The 21,808-nt window shown below is 43.6% G+C and overlaps 2 protein-coding genes across 4 annotated transcripts in view; both read left to right on the forward strand.

The window, feature by feature from the left end:
- DIP2B (disco interacting protein 2 homolog B) overlaps window positions 1-21,808 on the forward strand; it is a 284,011-nt gene that overhangs the window by 13,202 nt on the left and 249,001 nt on the right. The gene's annotated exons all lie outside the window — the stretch shown is intronic.
- The window catches only part of LOC120364984 (large ribosomal subunit protein eL6), a 31,573-nt gene continuing 9,765 nt past the window's right edge, over window positions 1-21,808 (forward strand). Inside the window, exon 1 of the mRNA XM_074402638.1 lies at window positions 1-21,808. This exon is cut by the window's right edge and continues 9,765 nt beyond it. Within this exon, the coding sequence (XP_074258739.1) occupies window positions 46-912 (867 nt within the window). The 5' untranslated portion in view covers window positions 1-45 and the 3' untranslated portion in view covers window positions 913-21,808.

Below are 21,808 nucleotides of genomic sequence, written 5' to 3' on the forward strand. Positions count from 1 at the left end.
AAAAGAGGGAAGCCGGGGCCTTAGTTCTCTTTCCCATCTTGCAAGATGGCGGGTGAAAAAGTTGAGAAGCCGGATACTAAAGAGAAGAAACCTGAAGCCAAGAAGGCTGATGCTGGTAGCAAAGTGAAAAAGGGTCACCTCAAGGCTAAAAAGCCCAAGAAGGGGAAGCCCCATTGCAGCCGCAATCCTGTCCTTGTCAGAGGAATCGGCAGGTATTCCCGATCTGCCATGTACTCCAGAAAGGCCATGTACAAGAGGAAGTACTCAGCCGCTAAATCCAAGGTTGAAAAAAAAAAGAAGGAGAAGGTTCTTGCAACTGTTACAAAACCAGTTGGTGGTGACAAAAACGGCGGTACCCGGGTGGTTAAACTTCGCAAAATGCCTAGGTATTATCCTACTGAAGATGTGCCTCGAAAGCTGTTGAGCCACGGCAAAAAACCCTTTAGTCAGCACGTGAGAAAACTTCGAGCCAGCATTACCCCCGGGACCATTCTGATCATCCTCACTGGACGCCACAGGGGCAAGAGGGTGGTTTTCCTGAAGCAGCTGGCTAGTGGCTTATTACTTGTGACTGGACCTCTGGTCCTCAATCGAGTTCCTCTGCGAAGAACACACCAGAAATTTGTCATTGCCACCTCAACCAAAATTGATATCAGCAATGTAAAAATTCCAAAACATCTTACTGATGCTTACTTCAAGAAGAAGAAGCTGCGAAAGCCCAGACACCAGGAAGGTGAGATCTTCGACACAGAAAAAGAGAAATACGAGATTACAGAGCAGCGCAAGATTGATCAGAAAGCTGTGGACTCGCAAATTTTACCAAAAATCAAAGCTATTCCTCAGCTCCAGGGCTACCTGCGATCTGTGTTTGCCCTAACAAATGGAATTTATCCTCACAAATTGGTATTTTAAATGTCCTAATAATCTAATTAAATAGCCAATTACCTTTAAAAAAAAAAAAAAAAGAAAAAAGAAAAATACTAAGATCATCTGTGAAGTGAGAGGTAATTTTATGTACTTGTCTTTTGCTGTGAAGTTACTTTTTCCTTCCTTGAATTGAGATGGAGATGATGAGAAGCTGAAAGGGGAAACTCGGGATGATAATATTTTGGATGCTAAACAGGACAGCCCTAAATGAAAATCCACAGGTCTAGCATCTTTGAAAGGTCTGTGTTGTGAACAGGCCTTGAGTTTCTGGGCTACTGATGCAGGGTTATACTTGCACTGTGGTGCAGAAAGAGTTTTTAGTCTTTTTTCCCCCTAGAATATTTCATGTTTAATGTAAAAATCAGTGTATAAATGAATGTAGATGTTTCCTTGAATGACATGTACTTTAATTGGTTTTTCTTGGAGTTACAATTTTTTTTTTTTTTTTGGTAAAGGAATAGTGCTCTAATACTCTTTATATTTAGAGGACTGTGCTTTTAGGGATACATTAAAGGATCTGCAGGGTTTTTTTTTTTTTTCTTTCTAAGGGTATAGGATCATATTCTCATAAGTCAATCATAGGCCGGAACTTGTGGCTTTTGATTTAGTTCAGGCATGAATAAATTTTATAGTGCTGACCAGTCTTGTCATCGAATCTCCTTTTAAAGAAATGAGCCTGGCCGGGTGCGGTAGCTCACACCTGTAATCCCAGCACTTTGGGAGGCCAAGGCAGGCATATCACCGAGGTAGTCGGGAGTTTGAGACCAGCCTGACCAACATGGAGAAACCCCGTCTCTACTAAAAATACAAAATTAGCTGGGCATGGTGGCGCATGTCTGTAATTCCAACTACTCGGCAGGCTGAGGCAGGAGAATCACTTGAACCCAGGAGGCAGAGGTTGCAGTGAGCCGAGATCGTCCCATTGCACTCCAGCCTTGGCAACGGGAATGAAACTCCATCTCAAAAAAAAAAAAAAAAAAAAAAAAAACTCCGCAAGAATTGTTAGGTAGAAGCTTCTGAGCTTCTGATAGTTCCTTGTTTAGCAAATCTGTGACAAACGCCTAAAGTCACTGTCTTAAAATTTTAAAGAGTCATTCTTGATTTATTGGACTTCCTCTCTGGTTTGGAGAAACTTTCATTTTTAAGTTGAAGATGTAGAAAAAGCAGTGGTATGAGTTTTCCTCCCATAGTTCTTTGCTTGTTTTTCTTCAAGGAGACCAAGAGAAGTACCAGAAAATGAACTTCCTGTTAAAAAAACAACTTCTCCATTTGTCGGTTCTCTGAGCTCTGATTTCTAATGTTACTCCTATATCATAGCTATTTTTAAAATTATCTTAAAGTTAGGAAATTATCATTTGTATAAATATTCTCATCTCCCCTAAGTAAGCTGCTTGAGGACAGCACACAGTGTCCTTTTGTGTAAATGCTTTTCAGTTCAACTAGTGAACAAATCTAGATTATACCATCAATCTCCCTATATATATATTTTTTAACCAGTATCTGACACTTTTCTATTACAATCATATGGGTTTCCTCACCCTTTCTTGACAAGCTCACTCCTGTCTCTGCATTTGTAGTGAGTATCTTCCCTGTCAGGACTGCTTTTTCTATCAAAATCCAACCCTTGTTTCAAGGCCTGGCTGATGTTCCTCTCATCATGAAACCTGCTGACTGCTTTAGTCCATATTAATCTCTTCTGTTTTTAGACTATTGTTATATTCAGCAGCAGTTTTAACACTTAATTTACCACTATTTGTTTCATTTATGTTATTTTTACCTTCTCAGACTTTAGGCCCCCCCCTTTTTTTTTTTTTTCTTGAGACAGAGTCTCGCTCTGTTGCCCAGGGTGGAGTGCAGTGGCATAATCTCGGCTCACTGCAGCCTCCACCTCCTGGGTTCAAGCGATTGTCCTGCCTCAGCCTCCTGAGTAGCTGGGATTACAGGTGCCTTTTACCACCATGCCCAGCTAATTTTTGCATTTTTAGTAGAGATGAGGTTTTTCCATGTTAGCAAGTCTAGTCTTGAACTCCTGACTTTAAGTGATCTGCCCCCTTGGCCTCTCAAAGTGTTGGGATTACAGGTGTGAGCCACTGTGCCTGGTTTAATTTTTGTCTTTTTTTGTAGAGATGGGGTTTTGCCATCTTGCCCAGGCTTCTTGCACTGCTGGGCTCAAGAGATTCGCTTGCCTTGGCCTCCCAGAGTGTTGAGATTATAGCGTGAGTCACCACGTCCAGCTTCCAAACATTTTTTTTTCTTTTTTTGAGATGAAGTTTCACTCTGTCACCCAATCTGGAGTGCAGTGGTGTGATGTCTGCTCACTGCAACCTCTGCCTCCCAGGTTCAAGCGATTGTTCTGCCTCAGCCTCCTGTGTAGCTGGGATTACAGGTGCCTGCCACCATGCTCGGCTAATTTTTTATATATATACTTTTTAGTAGAGATGGGGTTTCACTATGTTGACCATGCTGGTCTTGAACTCTTGACCTAGTGATCCACTCGCCTTGGCCTCCTGAAGTGTTGGGATTATAGGCGTGAGCCACCGTGCCTGGCCACATTTTTTATTTTATTATTTTTTTAAGATGGAATCTTGCTCTGTCACCCAGGCTGGAGTGCAGTGGCACAATCTTGGCTCACTGCAACCTCCACCTCCTGTGTCAGCCTCCTGGGCAGCTGGGATTACAGGCATGTGCCATCACACCTGGCTAATTTTGTATTTTTAGTAGAGACGGGGTTTTAACCATATTGGTCAGGCTGGTCTCGAACTCCTGACCCCATTTAGTAGATACCAGGTTTTACCATTTTGGTCAGGCTGGTCTCGAACTCCTGAGGTCTACTTGCTTCAGCCTCCCAAAGTGCTGCGATTACAGGCATGAGCCACTATGCCCAGCCACATTTTTTTAAAAAGTAAAGATTAATCTAAACAAATAAGATAATAATTTATCTGGTTATTCCAGGAGAGGGTCTTGGAAGGTGGGAATCTATCCAAGCAGCTTGGGGTACAAGGCAGGAACAAGCCCTGGAAAGGACTTCCACTGCAGGGTGCACACGTACATACCCACGCTCACTTAGACTGGGACAATGAAATGTGCCAGTTCACATAACGGACACATCTTTGGGACATAGGGGAAACTAGAGTACCTGGAGAAAACTCACACAGACATGGGGAGAACATGCAAACTCCACGCAGACAATGGCCCTGGATGCGAATTGATTTTTTTTTTCTTTCTCAACCTCTTTATAATGTAACATTGAGTAAAATAATGTTGTTTGCAGTCCTACTTGTATATATACATAGTATATATTGAGAATGACAAGGATCATGTAGTATAAATGCTAAGTAAGGATCCTTAAACTAGAAGAAACATATTGCAAAAGAAAACCTAGTCATTGATTGAAGGATTCCCAATGATTTCACAGAACTCAGATGTTGGACAGGGTAATGTGGGGGGTAGATGGGAAGTAAAAGCATTCTTTGTTGTCACTGGGATATTGGCAGTGGAAGAATGGAAATTAACTGTATTGGTGAGGACAAAAATATTTTATTTATAAAAGTGTTAAAAATTATAAAATACTTCCTAGAATATATTTGGGAAAAAGAGAAAAATTATAAAATACTTAAATATTGCAAGAAAGACATATGATCTGTATGAAGAAAATTGTAAAACTTTAAGGATATAAAAGCAGCATCTGAAAAAATGGAAATATATGCAGTTACTCCTCTGTCCATGGGGGATTGGACTCTCCTCGGTTACCAAAACCCAAGGGTGCTCAAGTCTCTGCTAAAAAGTAGCATAGTACTTGTATGTAACTTAAGCACATCCTCCAGTCTACTTTAAATCATCTCTAGATTACTTGTAGTACCTAGTACAATGAAAATGCTATGTCAATAGTTGTTATGATGTATTGTTTAGAGAGTGATGACAGGAAAAAAATTCTATACATGTTAAGTACAGATGCTTTTTTCCCAACAAATATTTTCAGTCCGAGGTTGGTTGAATCCATGGATGTGGAACCCAAGGATATGGAAGGGCCAACTGTACCATATGAGAAGACTGATATATAAAAATTGAGTGGAAATCCAATTAGAGTTCCAATGGAAGATTCTTCAGGGAATAGAGAATTAGATAAAGTGATCTTAGTGTTCACATGGAAGAAAGAATAGCCAAGAAAATTTAGAAACAGAATAGTGAGGTGATACTTACTTGCCTTACCATATATTAAAACAGATTCTAAAGTCACTGTGTTCAAAGCAGTATGGTATTAGCTTTCAAATAGGACAAATGAACAGAATACTGTTCCCAAATTCTTGTGTGTATATATATATATATATATATATATATATATATATGAAAACAATTATGTGTGAAAATATACACATTGTACTAGCTTAGTTCAGTTGTCTTCCCAATTTCCTCAAATTAGAAAAGATTTTAAAATAAGTTGACTAGGACTCCATAGGACATCAGAATACTGAACTTGTTGATACTCTGTTTATCCTGCCAAGAAGAGTACACTGGAGCCAGAAAGAAAAGCCCCTTTCTGCAATGTCTTTCCAGTGCCCTCTGCAGACAGGCAAAGCTTAATATCATGGCAGCTGGCAAAGGAAAAATACTTAAAGGGCCCATCTCAGTTTTCACAAAGCAATGAGGGTATATTTGGAGCTGAAAGGCCGTAAAGTGATAATTAACACATTCTTGATTCCTCTCTTTCCTTTAGTCCACCTTTCCATATCAAGTCCATCAGTGAGTCTTTCGGTACTACCTTCAGAATGTATTATAAATCTATTTCTCTCCTTCCCAAGTCAGTGCTAATCATGCTCAAGTCATCACATCTCTTGCTTCTTTAGCTCCTTACCTGGTGGTGTCCCACCTTTCTTCTCTCTAATCCATTTTCCACATAGCAGGTAGGGAGCTTTTTAAACTGCAAATTAGGTCATAATACTTCCCTGCTTTACATCTCTCCCGTGAATTCAGTTTGTCTTTCAAATATAATTCAAATATCTTTCCATAGCCTATAAGACCTACACGGTACTGACTCCTCATCTATTGTGTACTGACTCACCTATTGTGCTTCAGCTACATTGGCTGACTCTTCTCTTTTCCTTCCTCCCTTCTCTCCTTCCCTGTTCTCTCTCTTCTCCTTCTGTCTCCCTGCGTCCCTCCATCCTCCCTTTTCTCCCTTCCCTCTTCCTTTTTTTTATTTAGCTGGTGTTATATTGAGTGCCCACTATGTGCCACATAGATGCAGGTGATATACAGCAGTGATTAACATGACAAAACCCCTCCCCTTGCAGGCTTACTCTGTAGGTGTAGACAGAGAATAACAAGTACTATGTATTGCTTGTCAGATGGTAAAAATTTACTATTATTTTTTGAGACAGGGACTTGCTCATTCTGTCACCCAAGTTGGAGTGTAGTGGTGTGATCATGGCTCACTGCAGCTTCCTCCTCCTGGGCTCAAGTGATCCTCGCCCTCAGCCTCCTGAGTAGCTAGGTCTCCAGGCATGTGCCACCATGCCCACCTAATTTTTATTTTTTGCAGAGATAAGGTCTTGCCATGTTTCCCAGACTGGTTTCAAACTCTTGGGCTTGAGCAGTCCTCCTGCCTTGGTGCCCTGCAAAGTGTTGGGATTACAGGTGTGAGCCCCTGTGCCTGGCCATATGGTAAAAATTTCCATGGAGAAAAAGCAGCAAGAGGGACAGAGAATACTGGTAGGAAGTTAGTGGGCACAAGTTAAAAGAGAGAAGTCATCATGAGATGATACTTTGAACAAAATAGTGAGGCATTCCTTTTCTTGAACTCCCCATGCTTGTTGCTGCCTCTAGGTCCCTTTGTTTTTTTTTCTAGGTCCCTTCTATTTGAGACGGGGTCTCACTCTCTTGCCCAGGCTGGAGTACAGTGGCGTGCATGGAGCTCACTGCAGCCTTGACCTCCCAGGCTTGAGCAATCCTCCCACCTCACCCTCCCTAGTAGCTGGGACTACAGGTTTGCAGTATCACACCTTGCTAATTTTTTTATATTTTGTAGCTACGGGGTCTCACTCTGTTGCCAGGCTTGTCTTGAACTCCTTGGCTCAAGCCATCCTCCCACATTGGCTTCTCAAAGTGCCGGGGTTATAGGCATGAACCACCATGTCTGTCCACCTCTATGTCTTGTTCTTTGCTTTCTTCAACCTGGAATGTTCTGCTCCAACTTTGTCTCAGTTCAGAGTTAATCTCCTTAGAGATACTTTCCCTGGTGCCGGGCACAGTGGCTTATGCCTGTAATCCCAGCACTTTGGGAGGCCGAGGCAGGCGGATCACCAGGTCAGGGGATCAAGACCATCCTGGCCAACATGGTGAAACCCCGTCTGTACTAAAATACAAAAAATTAGCTGGGCGTGGTTGTACACGCCTGTAGTCCCAGCTACCTGGGAGCTGAGTCAGGAGAATCGCTTGAACTGGGAGGCGAAGATTGCAGTGAGATGAGATCACCCCACTGCACTCCAGCCTGGGCAACAGAGTGAGACTCTGTCTCAAAAAAAAAAAGAGATACCTTCCCTGTCCTCTGAGGTTAAATTAGCAACCCTTCCCATCGTTTCTCATCTCAGCACTCTCCTTTACTTTCTTTTTTTCCTGTTTAAAATTTTCTAACTAATACCAACATTTGACATGATCTTGTTCATACATTTATTAATACTATTGGATTCTTCCCCAGTAAAATGCTTGTTTTTTGAGTGCAGAGACTTTACTGTCTTGTTCCCTGCTCTCTCTCTAGTGCCTAGAATAGAAGACTCTCAATAGACACTTGTTCAGTGAACAAATGGACTTTGCAGGGAGAAGATTCCGATGGGATTCTTTAGATGGTGGCAGCTTTAAAGAGTAAAGAAGTGTAGGCTCTGTCCCCAGGGTCTCTGCCAGGAAGGAAAGGGGATCCCTGTGGAAGCTGGTGAGAGCTGCAGCTGAGGGGCCTATGTGTTTCCTGGCATTTGGTTAGTTTTTAATGTTTGCTTGTTTGTTTTCCCCTTATTTTCCTCACTATGTGCCCTCTGATTTTTACACGTGACTTTTACACTTAGATGATAGGTGACAACTTTCCATTTCTTCTGTCTACCTGACTACTTGGCTTATCCAATTCATTTGGTATTTATTATGCAAATACTTTCAGAATACACAGCTCCATGCATGGACAGTGCTTGCATGAGAGCTGGAGCTGTGTGCCTGTGCTCCCTGAACAGGAGGCAGACACTTCTCATTTTTTTCGTGCACTTTGCACATGCATTGGTTCCCTTTTTCCTCTGTCTTAACCAAATATATTATCGTAGGGTCTGCTCTGAAGCATAAGTTGATTAGGTGGGTTTTTCTGTAGACCAGATATTATAAGAAACCAAAACCAGTTTTGTTTTGGTTTAACTGGTCCTGGTTGGAAAAAACTGAATATTTCACATGCCTAGTTTTTCAACATCTTTTCTTGGCTATATTACATCTTTGGCAAAATGTTGGAAAGCCATGGAAGTGGAATAATTAGCCATATGGCAAATATTGGTTTTCTTGAACCAAGTCAGACCTTTGGTCAGTTTATTCTAGTTTATGCAAACAGTGTGGCCAACTGCTAAGGACATTCATGGGCTGTGCATAACATGTCCAACTGTACACACAGAATATTTATCTCTTAGGTCCTATCCATGTTCTTTCTGGTCGCTTTGACTACCTATGTCTAAGATACTGTTCAAACACTAAATTAATTGTAATTTTGCACATAGGAAAATAACAAAACTCTTATTTACTTATTATAATATTGTGAACTTCAAATTTATGGCTGAGAGAGAGAACTTGTAAAACATCTTAATAACTAAGATCCTTGGCCGACAGCACTTTAGGAGGCTAAGGCAAGAGGATTGCTTGAGGCCAGAAGTTCAAGATCAACCTGGGCACTATAGTGAGACCCTGTCTCTAGCCTGGTATTGTGGTGTGCACCTGTAGTCCCATCTATTTTGGAGTTGAGGCTGCAGTGAGCCATGGTTGTGCCACTACATACCAGACTGCGCAATAGAGGAAAACCACATCTTAAAAAAAAAAAGATTATCTTGTTTCAGTAAAGATTAGAAGAAACATGATTAAAATGATTATTAAATATTAAAACATGATTAAAATCATTAAAATGTTAATTAACAGAAATCACCATTATTAGAAGCATATTTGCTCAGAATCCTGAATTTATCTTCTTTTTCTTACAATTGCATTTGTGGACAAAAGTGCTTTTTTTTTTTGAGATGGAGTTTCGCTTTTGTTACCCAGGCTGGAGTGCAATGGCACGATCTCGGCTCACTGCAACCTCCACCTCCTGGGTTCAGGCAATTCTCCTGCCTCAGCCTCCTGAGTAGCTGGGATTACAGGCACACGCCACCACGCCCAGCTAATTTTTTTGTATTTTTAGTAGAGACGGGGTTTCACCATGTTGACCAGGATGGTCTCTATCTCTTGACCTCGTGATCCACCCTCCTCGGCCTCCCAAAGTGCTGGGATTACAGGCTGAGCCACCGCGCCCGGCCCTCAAAAGTGCTTTTTGTTAGAGATGGAAATGCCTTCTTTTTTTTAGACAGTCTTGCTTTGTCGCCCAGGCTGGTATGCAGTGGTGTAATCACGGCTCACTGCAGCCTTGACCTCCCAGGCTCAGGTGATCCATTCACCTCAGCCTCCCAGGTAGCTGAGACTAAAAGCATGCGCCACCATGCCCAGCTAATTTTTAAATTTTTTGTAGAGATGGGCTTTCACCATGTTGTCCAGGCTGGTCTTGAACTCTTGGACTCAAGCAAACTGCCCACCTCAGCCTCCAAAGGTGTTGGGATTATAGGCATGAGCCACCATGCCGGACCCTTATTATTTATTGGGGTAGTCAGATTTAGTATTTCAGTGTCCTCATCCATAAAATGAGGATGATAATAGTATCTACATCGTAGGATTGATAGAAACACTGGACCAGTTATTATATAAAAGTATACTTTGGGAGGATGAGTTGGCCGGATTTCTTGGGGCCAGGTGTTCAAGACAAGCCTGGCAGCATAATGAGACCTGCTTTCTTTCTTTCTTTATTTCTTTTTTTTTTTTTTTTTTTTGAGATGGAGTCTCATGCTGCCACCCAGGCTGCAGTGCAGTGGCACGATCTTGGCTCACTGCAACTTCTGCCTCCCGGGTTCAAGCAATTCTCTGCCTCAGCCTCCTAAGTAGCTGGGATTACAGGCCCTTGCTACCACGCCCGGCTAATTTTTTTTGGTATTTTTAGTAGACACGGGGTTTCACCATCTTGGCCAGGCTAGTCTTGAACTGCTGACTTCGTGATTCACCCATCTTGGCCTCCCAAAGTGATGGGATTACAGGTGTGAGCCACAATGCCTGGTTAAGACCTGCTTGCAAAAAAAAAAAAAAGCAGAAGTATAGTGGTTAGTATATTGCTTGGCATATGGGAAGCACTATAAGTCTATTATGCTGCTGTGTTATTTTATATTTCCAAACATTCATCCATGCGGAAGTTGTGATTAGTGAAAAGAGTATAACTGGGCGTATGGATTTGTTTTCCAGCTTTATCTAAAGCAGGATGATAGTTAAAGCCATTAGAATAGATGAGTTCACCCAGAAAAGAGGGCTTAGAGTGAACAGAGAAGAGTATTTCAAATAGAATCCTAAGAAATACTAACATGGACAGAGGAAAAGAAAGCTTGCAGAGACGGCTGCAAAGACATAGCTGTAGGTTTAGCAAGAAACCTAGAGAAGCAAAGTCAGGAGAGTTGGGGGCTGGGAAGACAAGAGAGAGAATGACCAAATATTGCTGCAAACAAAAGAATGGTTAAGCCTTAAGGTGGATTTGTTAGATTTACCCACAAAATGGTTTATGATTATGAACTTGGTGAGAGTGTTTTTAAGGCTATGGTGTGACAGTGCCAGCTCTGGGAAAGTGCCCACTGTTCAGCAAGCTAGGGAAGGAGACGTCCAAGATGGCCAAGACATCTTTCTCCTCACTCAGGGGAGTGAGGAGAAAACTCCGCTCCTCCGAGCTCTTGTGGTGGCCTGGCGGCTGTCAGGTAAGCGCGCAGACATCCCCGGGGCTTAATTGCCTCTCTGCAGTGCTGTGCTTCAGTCGTCACGTTCCATGTCTACTCTCATGTTCTGCTTCTGCACCTGGTTCCTTTTTCTTAGAAGAGATAATCAGTAAAAATAATATAAATCTTAATGTCTTTGTTTTTTTCTTGACAAGTATGGAAAAGTACGCATTATGCCCCTTACTTCTGCTATAAAGCCCTGGGCGCCACCTATATGACGTGTGATGTACTTGACGTTATCACTGACCACCAGCGCCACGCCCTACCTACCCTGCCCCCAGCTTTGTACTCAATATAAGTCAGAGCGTCCAGGCACTCAGGGCCACTGCCGGACTCCACATTTGGTTGGCAGTGGACCCCTGGGCCCAAACTCTCTTTTCTCTATCTCTGTTTCTTGTGTCTTTTATTTCTACAATTTCTCATCTCCATATCAGCAGAGAAGGGCTCACAGGACCGTGTAGGGCTGGACCCTACCATAAAGGAGACATGTTCAAGTACTTGAAGGTGCTTAGGTGGAGGGCATTAGAGTACATGTAGTATTCTGGGAAGGACTGTCATATGCTCTCATTTGGGCTCAGATTTAACAGTGGAATAGGAGTTTGGTGAGTTGACAGACGAGGGGAAGAGGGTACTTTAGATTTGGAGAAAGGCATGGATTTGTGAATCATTGAAACATGTTTGAGGAACTATGATGATTTAGTCACTGCTAGAACACAGAGCGTAAGCTCAGCAAGTCCAGTGAGTCAGGACAGCGGTTAGGGCTGAGAGCATGGCAAGGGGTGGAGTTTGCCTTGTGGCTGCACCCATAGAATCTTACATTTTATCCTGTAGGTCTTTGCTTCCCAATGGGGATTTGTATTGGTATGCCAGGGATACTCAAAGCTGCAATACAAAAATTAGCCAGTTTTGGTGGCATGCACCTGTAATACCAGCTACTCAGGAGGCCAAGGCAGGAGAATTGCTTAAACCCAGGAGGTGGAGGTGGCAGTGAGCCGAGATCACACCACTGCACTCCAGCTTGGGCAACAGAGTAAGACTGGTCTCAAAAAAAAAAAAAAAAAAAAAAAAAAGCTACAGGATAAACATTAGCATATCTTCTTGGAATATCAATTAAATTGAATTTCATGGGAAATTATTGCTATAGTAAAGCATGAATTGAAAATTAAGGTCAAACATAATCTTAAATTTTAACATTAAAATATAATTCAGGCCGGGCATGGTGGCTCAAGCCTGTAATCCCAGCACTTTGGGAGGCCGAGGCGGGTGGATCACGAGGTCAAGAGATCGAGACCATCCTGGTCAACATGGTGAAACCCCGTCTCTACTAAAAATACAAAAATTAGCTGGGCATGGTGGCGTGTGCCTGTAATCCCAGCTACTCAGGAGGCTGAGGCAGGAGAATTGCCTGAACCCAGGAGGCGGAGGTTGCGGTGAGCCGAGATCGCGCCATTGCACTCCAGCCTGGGTAACAAGAGCGAAACTCCGTCTCAAAAAAAAAAAAAAAAAAAAAAAAATACATATATATATATAAAATTCAATGTTCTCTAGTGGCTGCTGCTTCAGGCTGTGCCTCTTCTAGGCCCTCCATTCCTCCATCACTTTCTTCAGGAGAAAGAGCATCCATATAGCATCCATGGGAAGAGCATCCATGGGAAACCAATGAAGAATTGTAAGCAGGAGTGGTTGCCATCTGTTTTGGTGGAGATCATCCTAGAAGAGGATAGTTTCAGGTTCCTGTGTCACACGAGCAAGGGACACATTCACAAAATGCAAAATAGCCTTAAATAGATAAGAGCAGGGCAAGACGGGACAGGAAGACTTACAGGGAGGCTACTGAAACGAGCTGTTTCTGTAGTAGGATAAGGGAAGAGGGAATGAAAAGAAGTATTGAAAGAGGCAGAAATGACAAGACTAGTATGAAGGAGGAGGCGTGCACGTGTATGTGTAGGTGTGGCGGGAGAACCTAGGCGGACTCCTAAGTTTCTTCCTCAGGCACCTTGAGAGAAAGATGGCACCATTCCTAAAACAGGGAATAGAGGCAGAACAGTTTAGGGTGTAGGGGGAGAAAAAATTCCACTTTACTGAGTTTGAGAGGTTTTGGGGATGTGCAAATGGAGATGTGTAGCAGCAGTTGGGGATTTGGAGTTCTGTAGAAAGGCCTATCCTGAAGATATACATTGAGTATTCCTCAGCATGTATCACTGATAGTAGAAGCAATGGGCATGATTGAGGTTGTCCAAGCAGAGCATATTGAGTGAGCAGAGGCTAAACAGAGAGAGCTGGAAAGCACCACCATTTAAGGGGAAGCTGAAAGAAGAACAGAGGTCAAAAAGGTATGAGTGGCCAAAGAGGGAGAAGAGCAAAACAAGGAATATTAAGAAGTCTCTGTTGTTGCACAGAGTTTGAGACTAGGACTGAGAAAATGCAATTGAGATTACAAGCAGGGGTCATTGGTGGTGACCTTTGCCTAAGCTGTTTTAGTAGGGTTTAGGGACAGGGTTGGCAGGGAGGGGGCACTGCAGCCTTTTGAAAGTGGGTAAGGAATGCAGAGCAGAGAGGAAGCAGAAGTAGAGGCAGGCAGTATACCTTGTTGTTTCAAGCCTGGCGGTGTGAGGTGGAGAGAAAGGAAGTAGGTAGGATGTTTATACATTTATCTGTTCTTTATCTCTCTCCTCACTAGAAAATAAGTTGCCTGAAGGCATGAAGTTAGTTTTATTCACTGCTTATCTCCAGGGTCAAGAAGAGCTCCTGGCCCATAGTAGGCACTCAACAAATATTTGATGGTCAAACAAATGAATAGTGTTAAGACCGTAGAGACTTGAGTGTGTTCATTTGTTGGGTGGAGGGGTAATAGGTCTTAAGGAGGAGGAATTGAAGGTCTAGAGTAGAAAGATGTGATGGAATGAGGTCTCCCTGAGTCAGCAAAGTTTGAGATTGTAAGCGCTGCTGGAGTGATCATTCAGGATGCCAGGAATGACTCCTTTTCTGCTGAAACAGAAGGGAAGAAGGAAAGGATGGGAGCAGAGGCAGATATTCATAGGTGGTAGATGAGGAAGTTGAGGGACTTCTTGCCTAATGGCCTTATGAGTATTCTCTCAGTTAAAAATAAGAGTGTTGGCTAGATGCGGTGGCTCACTCCTGTAATCCCAGCACTTTGGGAGGCCGAGGTGGGTGGATCCTTTGAGGTCAGGAGTTTGAGACCAGCCAGGCTAACATAGTGAAACTCCGTCTCTACTAAAAATACAAAAATTAGTTGGGTGTTGTCGTGTGCTCCTGTAATCCCAACTACTTGGGAGGCTGAGGCAGGAGAATTGCTTGAACCTGGGAGATAGAGGTTGCAGTGAGCTGAGATCGCACCACTGCACTTCAGCTTGAGCGACAGAGCCAGACTCCGTCTCAAAAATAAAAAATAAAATAAGAATGTCATGTATGGGTCCTTGGAAAACGCTTTGTGAAGGCATACAAAAAAACCCACCAACATTTAAGCTATGCTTCTGTGGAAAGTCACTGTGGTCAGTGACATGAAAGGTAGGTGAGGTGAGGATGTGCCAGAGAAGATGAGTAAGAGTAAGAGACAAGAGGTCTCTAGTCTCAGCTGGGAATGTAGGGCGTGGCTTTGACCTGAGAGAAGGGTGTATGGGTACCTGTGTGGACCCCCTTTCCTTCAGCTCCAGAAGGAACAGGACGCTGTCCATGGGCTTTCAGGGAAGTGAGAGAAGAAAGGCAGTGCGTAAGTCTTATTCTTTCCTGTGTGAGAAAAAACGAAGAGAAACTGGAGCCTTGAGTGAAGTAGAGTAACTCTTTGTCAGCGACTCTGCCGGCCCTCACCGGTCTGGTTTTTCAGTGATCTATTTCTGATTCATTTGACAGGAAACTGCTTTCCCAACTTTTACAAGCTGTTATCTAAAATAGTTTGTGTGCTTAGCAGCAAAGGTAGTAGTGAGAAGAGGATGTGACAGAGTCAGTGAGTCATAAAGAGCAAGACATGATCTTATTTGTTTACCTCATCAGGTTTTACATAGAATTAATTTAAAGAATATTAAAGTGTCCATTTTGTTTTATTAGCAGTTGTTTAGTAATAAGTTCTCATGCTTTGGAATTCTCTATTTTCAGTCTCATCAAATTCAAGACTACATATTTCTCATGACCTTTCTGAAAGGGAAGGGAGAGTAGTAAGGATGAATCTTGTAGACTTCTAGTCTTCAGTTGAAATTAAATAACCCAACCAAGATGGTTTTTTTCTTTTGCTGTCAGCCTTATCAGCCATTATTGCAGGACAATACCTGACAAGCTTTGCAGGGCGAGGGTAGCACTGAACTAGAGTTCTGGCTCTTGCCGTTTCATATATATTTTTTTTTTTCTTGAGACGGGGTTTCGCTCTTGTTACCCAGGCTGGAGTGCAATGGCACGATCTCGGCTCACCGCAACCTCCGCTCCCTGGGTTCAAGCAATTCTCCTGCCTCAGCCTCCTGAGTAGCTGGGACTACAGGCGTGCGCCACCATGCCCAGCTAATTTTTGTATTTTTAGTAGAGACGGGGTTTCACCATGTTGACCAGGATGGTCTCGATCTCTTGACCTCGTGATCCACCCGCCTCGGCCTCCCAAAGTGCTGGGATTACAGGCTTGAGCCACCGCGCCCGGCCGCCGTTTCATATTTTGTGTGTGTTAGAATGTATTCTCTGTGAAGTGAACAGAGGATCCTTCAGAAAGGCAGCAGATTCCAAGGGTAGGAAGGGATTTCACTTATAGAAAGTTGCAGATTCTAGCCATTTGTTTAACTACCCTATCAAGGAAGACGATTTTTTCCCTTTTTTTTTTTTTTTTTTTTTTTTTGAGATGGAGTCTTGCTCTGTCGCTCAAGCTGCAGTACAATGGCGTGATCTTGGCTCATTGCAACTTCTGCCTCTTGAGCTCAAGTGATTGTCCTGTCTGAGCAGCTGGGATTACAGGCACCTGCCACCGTGCCTGGCTAATTTTTGTATTTTTAGTAGAGATGGGGTGTCATCATATTGGCCAGCCTGGTCTCAAAAACTCCTAACTTCATGATCTACCTTGGCCTCCCAACGTGCTGGGACTACAGGCATGAACCATTGTGCCTGGCCTCCCCTTTTTTTTGACAGGATCTTGCTCTGTTGCCCAGGCTGGAGTGTAGTGGTGGGATCACAGCCCACTGCAGCCTCTACCTTTTGGGCTCAAGCAGCCCTCATACCTCAGCCTCCCAAGTGGCCACCATGCTGGCTAATTTAAAAAATATTTTAGACACAGATTCTTACTACCTTGCCCAGGCTGGTCTTGAACTCCTGGGCTCAAGCGGTCTGCCTGCCTTATAGCCTCCCAAAGTGCTGGGATTATAGGAGTGAGCCATCGAGCCAGACCCAGCCTTCTATTATAAAAAATACCTGGCCAGGTGAAGTGGCTCACACCTGTAATTCCAAGAACTTTGGGAGGCTGAGGCAGGCGGATCACAAGGTGAGGAGTTTGAGACCAGCCTGGCCAATATGGTGAAACCCCATCTTTACTGAAAATACAAAAATTAGCCAGGCATGGTGGCGTATGCCTGTAGTCCCAGCCACTTGGGAGGCTGAGGCAGGAGAACTGCTTGAACCTAGGTTGCAGTGAGCCAAGATCTTGCCACTGCACTCCAGCCTGGGTGACAGAGTGAGACTCTGTCTCAAAAAAAAAAAAAAAATTAATTAATTAAAAGTACCTGTTACTTTTTGGAGATAGGAATAACTTTTTTTTTCCCTTGACAGAATGTGGAATCAGAGATTGAGGTATGATAGTTGGAACTTGGTATCATCATAATTAGAATTCACCAATATTTAGAATTTGCTCTTTTCTAAGCCATCTCCTTGCCCTAATTCCCCATGATTCTAAGTTTTTTTACCCATTAGTTAACTAGTTAAAACTCTAATTAGGCATGTTTTCTGGGGAAGAAAATATGACTTTATCAGCATTTTGGGGACAACTCAGGGACAAGAGAGTCATCTGGACAACTTGGCATCAACAAGCTGAGGACTCATCTCTCATTTTCACAGAGAACCAGGTTATAGCCAGATCCTTATTTTCCTGGAATTTATATTATGTGTGTGTGTTTAAAAAACCACTTTCAAGACTTGAAACCCAATGTCTGGACTCTTTTTACACATTCTCATTTCTGTTGGTTTTTAGAGGAATCAGCTGGACAGCATTCTGAGATTAGGAGCATGTCCGAGACAGTGAGGTAACATGGAAAAGATTGTGGGTTCGGGTTCCACTTCTGTTTACAAGCTTTGTGACGTTGGGCAAGTCATTTAACCTTTCCTATCCTTTGGGATATGAAGTGACTGGATGAGAGAATCTAGTTCTTCTTAGCTCTTAGTTCCTGAGATGCCCTACGTTTATGAAAATATATGAAAAGGAGATCCTATTTTATTTTTTAGTTTTTTCAAAGACGGGGTTTCACCATGTTGGTCAGGCTGGTCTTGAACTCCCGACCTCAGGTGGTCTGCGTGCCTTGGCCTCCAAAGTGCTTGGACTACAGGTGTGAGCCACCACGCCTGGCCAAGGAGATCCTATTTTAAATTCACTGGAACATGGCCTGGCGTGGTAGCTTACACCTAAAATCTTAGCACTCTGGGAGGTCGAGGTGGGTGGCTCAGTTGAACCCAGGAGTTTGAAACCAGCTTGGACAAGACAGTTAAGCCTCATCTCTACAAATAGTATTTAAAAAGTTAGCCGGGTGTGATGGTACATACCTGTAGTCCCAGCTACCCAAGAGGCTGAGGTGGGAGGCCCACCTGAGCCCAGGAGATCAAGGCTACAATGAACAGTGATTATGCCACTGCACTTCAGCCTGTGAGACAGAGTGTGAGCCTGTCTCAAAAAGAAAAAAAAAATAGGCCGGGCGCGGTGGCTCAAGCCTGTAATCCCAGTACTTTGGGAGGCCGAGGCGGGTGGATCACGAGGTCAAGAGATCAAGACCATCCTGGTCAACATGGTGAAACCCCGTCTCTACTAAAAATAAAAAAAATTAGCTAGGCATGGTGGCACGTGCCTGTAATCCCAGCTACTCAGGATGCTGAGGCAGGAGAATTGCCTGAACCCAGGAGGTGGAGGTTGCGGTGAGCCGAGATCGCGCCATTGCACTCCAGCCTGGGTAACAAGAGCGAAACTCCGTCTCAAAAAAAAAAAAAGAAAAAATAAATAAATAAATTAACTAGGTAGTTGTTATTTAATAAGAAAATCCAGGCTAGGCCTGGTAGCTTACAGCTGTAATCCTAGAACTTTGGGAGGCCAAGGCAGGACGATCGCCTGAGCCCGGCAATCAGGAATTTTTTTTTTTTTTTGAGACGGTGTCTCACTGTGGCCCAGGCTGGAGTGCAGTGGCATGATCTAGGCTCACTGTAACCTCTGCCTCCCAGTTTCAAGTGATTCTCCTGCCTCGGCCTCCTGAGTGGCTGGGATTACAGGCGCCCACCAACATGCCCGGCTAATTTTTGTATTTTGTTTTAGTAGAGATGGGGTTTCACTATATGGGCCAGGCTGGTCTTGAACTCCTGACTTCAAGTGATTCTCCTGCTTTAGCCTCCCAAAGTGCTGGGAATATAGACGAGAGCCATCGTGCCCGACTGAGCCTAGGAATTTGAGCATCCCAGGCGGCAAAATGAGACCTTCTTTCTACTAAATACATACATACATACATAAGCCAGGCATGGTGGCGTGAGCCTGCAGTCGCAGCTACTCGGGAGGGTTGCTTGAGTTTAGGAGGAAGGCTACAGTGATCATAGTAGTGAGCTATGATCATGCCACAGCCTGGGCAACAGAGTGAGATTCTGTCCCTTTAAGAAAGAAGAAAAAAATCAATCCATGTATAGTGAGAACCGTCATTCCCTAATTTATACTCAGTCACTCAAAAGTTACATGTTGAATTTTCTTCTTAAAATTTTATTGACAAATAATAATTTTTTTTTTTTTGAGGCGGGGTCTTATGCTGTCACCCAGGCTGGAATGCAGTGGTGTGATCTTGGCTCACTGCAACCTCCGCCTCCCGGGTTCAGGTGATTCTTCCACCTCAGCCTCTTGAGTAGCTGGAACAAAGCTGTGTACCACCATGCCCAGCTAATTTTTGTTGGCCAGGCTGGTCTTGAACTTCTGACCTCAAGTGATCCACCTGCCTTGGCCTCCCAAAGTGCTGGGATTACAGGCGTGAGCCACAATAATTGTGTTTTTTTAAATGTTTTTTTTTTTTTTTTTTTGAGACGGAGTTTCGCTCTTGTTACCAGGCTGGAGTGCAATGGCACGATCTCGGCTCACCGCAACCTCCGCCTCCTGGGCTCAGGCAATTCTCCTGCCTCAGCCTCCTAAGTAGCTGGGATTACAGGCACGCACCACCATGCCCAGCTAACTTTTTCTATTTTTAGTAGAGACGGGGTTTCACCTTGTTGACCAGGATGGTCTCGATCTCTCGACCTCGTGATCCACCCGCCTTGGCCTCCCAAAGTGCTGGGATTACAGGCTTGAGCCAACGTGCCCGGCCTTTTTTAAATGTTGAATTGTCTTAATGCAAGGCATATACTTAGTTATTCAGAGTGTGTGCTGTTGTTTTGCCCTATTGAGGGTTAGGGGACAGGATTTTAGTTCTGACATTTTGCAGCCTGTTGAATCCTTCTAATCTTTCTCCTTTGTCCCCTACCCCCAACCTCATTATCCTGTGCATTTTTTCTTTTGTAACACTTACCAGATTGCTTACTTATTATTCTTTTAAAAATATATTTTTTTCTATCTTTTTGTAGAGACAGGGTCTCACTTTGTTTCCCAGGCTGATCTTGAATTCCTGAGCTCAAGCGCTCCACCTGCCTTGGCTTCTCAAAGTGCTGGGATTATAGGCTAGAGCCACTGTGCTGACCAGATTGCTTTCTAATTGTTTGTTTACACTTCTCTTAATTCTTTCCAAAGGCTAGAAACCATGTCTTACTAATTTTTACTTTCCCTATTGTAAAACATTGAGGGAAGGAAAGAGAGTAAGATGTGAGGGAATAGGTAGGAATTGAGTTAGAGATGGCCCAGATTTTGAGTTTGAGTGACCAGGAGAGTGATAGTGTATTCTATACAAACACCTGAGATTCTGGTTTGGGGTGAACAGTTTAATTTTGGACATGTTGGAGTCTATGGCAGTATCATCCCAGGCAACAAATGGCATTGGCAGGACATTTGAGTGGCTGTTCAGTAGGCAGTTAGAAGTGGTGAATTAGCTGGGCGCGGTGGCTCAAGCCTGTAATCCCAGCACTTTGGGAGGCCGAGGCAGGTGGATCACGAGGTTGAGAGATCGAGACCATCCTGGTCAACATGGTGAAACCCCGTCTCTACTAAAATACAAAAAATTAGCTGGGCGTGGTGGCGCGTGCCTGTAATCCCAGCTACTCAGGAGGCTGAGGCAGGAGAATTGCCTGAGCCCAGGAGGCGGAGGTTGCGGTGAGCTGAGATCGCACCATTGCACTCCAGCTTGGGTAACAAGAGCGAAACTCCGTCTCAAAAAAAAAAAAAAAAAAAAGTGGTGAATTATATCCTGGAGCTGTTGAAGGATTTGGGCATTATCTTCATGTGATTCATCACATGAATCAGATCTTTGAAAAGGAAAGTAAAAAAATGAAGCTAATGAGGAATGCCTCTGTTTAGGAAGCTAGAGAAGAAAGAAGAGTCATCCAAAATGCCAGGGGGTGATCAGTCACGGAAGTAGGAGGTGGACCAGGGTGGGTAGTATGGTGCTTTTGTGGAGTCAGATACTCAATGTTAAACCTCTAGAGAGGTTAGAAGAATTCAGTGAGAGAATACAAAGGATTGGATTTGTCAGTTTCGGTCCTGTGGCTGAATCAGAGGCTAGATTGAAAATGGGAATGAGGACTTCGAAATGATGAGTGTAGGCTTCTCATGTTGAATTTGGGGAAAAGAGAATGAAAGAAGAAGGGTGGATTCAAAAGAGTACTTATTTATTTTACTTTACTATTGCTTAATATTAGAGGATACTGAGGAATCTTCATAGGCCTAGGGGAAAGAAACAGAGGAAAGAAAAGCTTGTGTTGGTTGGGGAGAGCTGGGCATAGGTTAGATCTCTGGATATTTGGAAGAGGTAAGCTGCTAGAGAGCAGGAAGGCGGGGCTGCTGTTCTCTCCTTTTCTTTTTTTTTCTTTCTTTTTAAAGACGGGGTTTCACCATGTTGGTCAGTCTGGTCTTGAACTTCTGACCTCAGGTGATCTGCCCGCCTTGGCCTCCAAAGTGCTTGGATTACAGGCGTGAGCCACCACGTCCGGCCTTGTTCCCTCCTCCTTTTCTAAGAGGAAGAAGAGGTTGAGTGAAAAATTCCACTTCAGAGGGAGGTTGGTGTGGGGATAAAGGGAAAAGTTTCTTCATAAATGTGGAAGCATAAGGGTTTGAGATATGTGAAGAGAATGAGAGCATTGGCCATTGGGGAGTATGAGAAGAAGTAATGAAACAATAAAAGTAGCCGGGCGCGGTGGCTCAAGCCTGTAATCCCAGCACTTTGGGAGGCCGAGGCGGGTGGATCACGAGGTCAAGAGATCGAGACCATCCTGGTCAACATGGTGAAACCCCGTCTCTACTAAAGTGCAAAAAATTAGCTGGGCATGGTGGTGCGTGCCTGTAATCCCAGCTACTCCGGAGTCTGAGACAGGAGAATTGCCTGAACCCAGGAGGCGGAGGTTGCGGTGAGCCGAGATCGCGCCATTGCACTCCAGCCTGGGTAACAAGAGCGAAACTCCGTCTCAAAAAACAAAAAAACAAAAAAACAAAAAAACAAAAAAAAACAATA

The sequence above is a fragment of the Saimiri boliviensis genome, chromosome 7 (genome assembly GCF_048565385.1).
Source record: "Saimiri boliviensis isolate mSaiBol1 chromosome 7, mSaiBol1.pri, whole genome shotgun sequence".
Lineage (NCBI taxonomy): Eukaryota > Metazoa > Chordata > Mammalia > Primates > Cebidae > Saimiri > Saimiri boliviensis.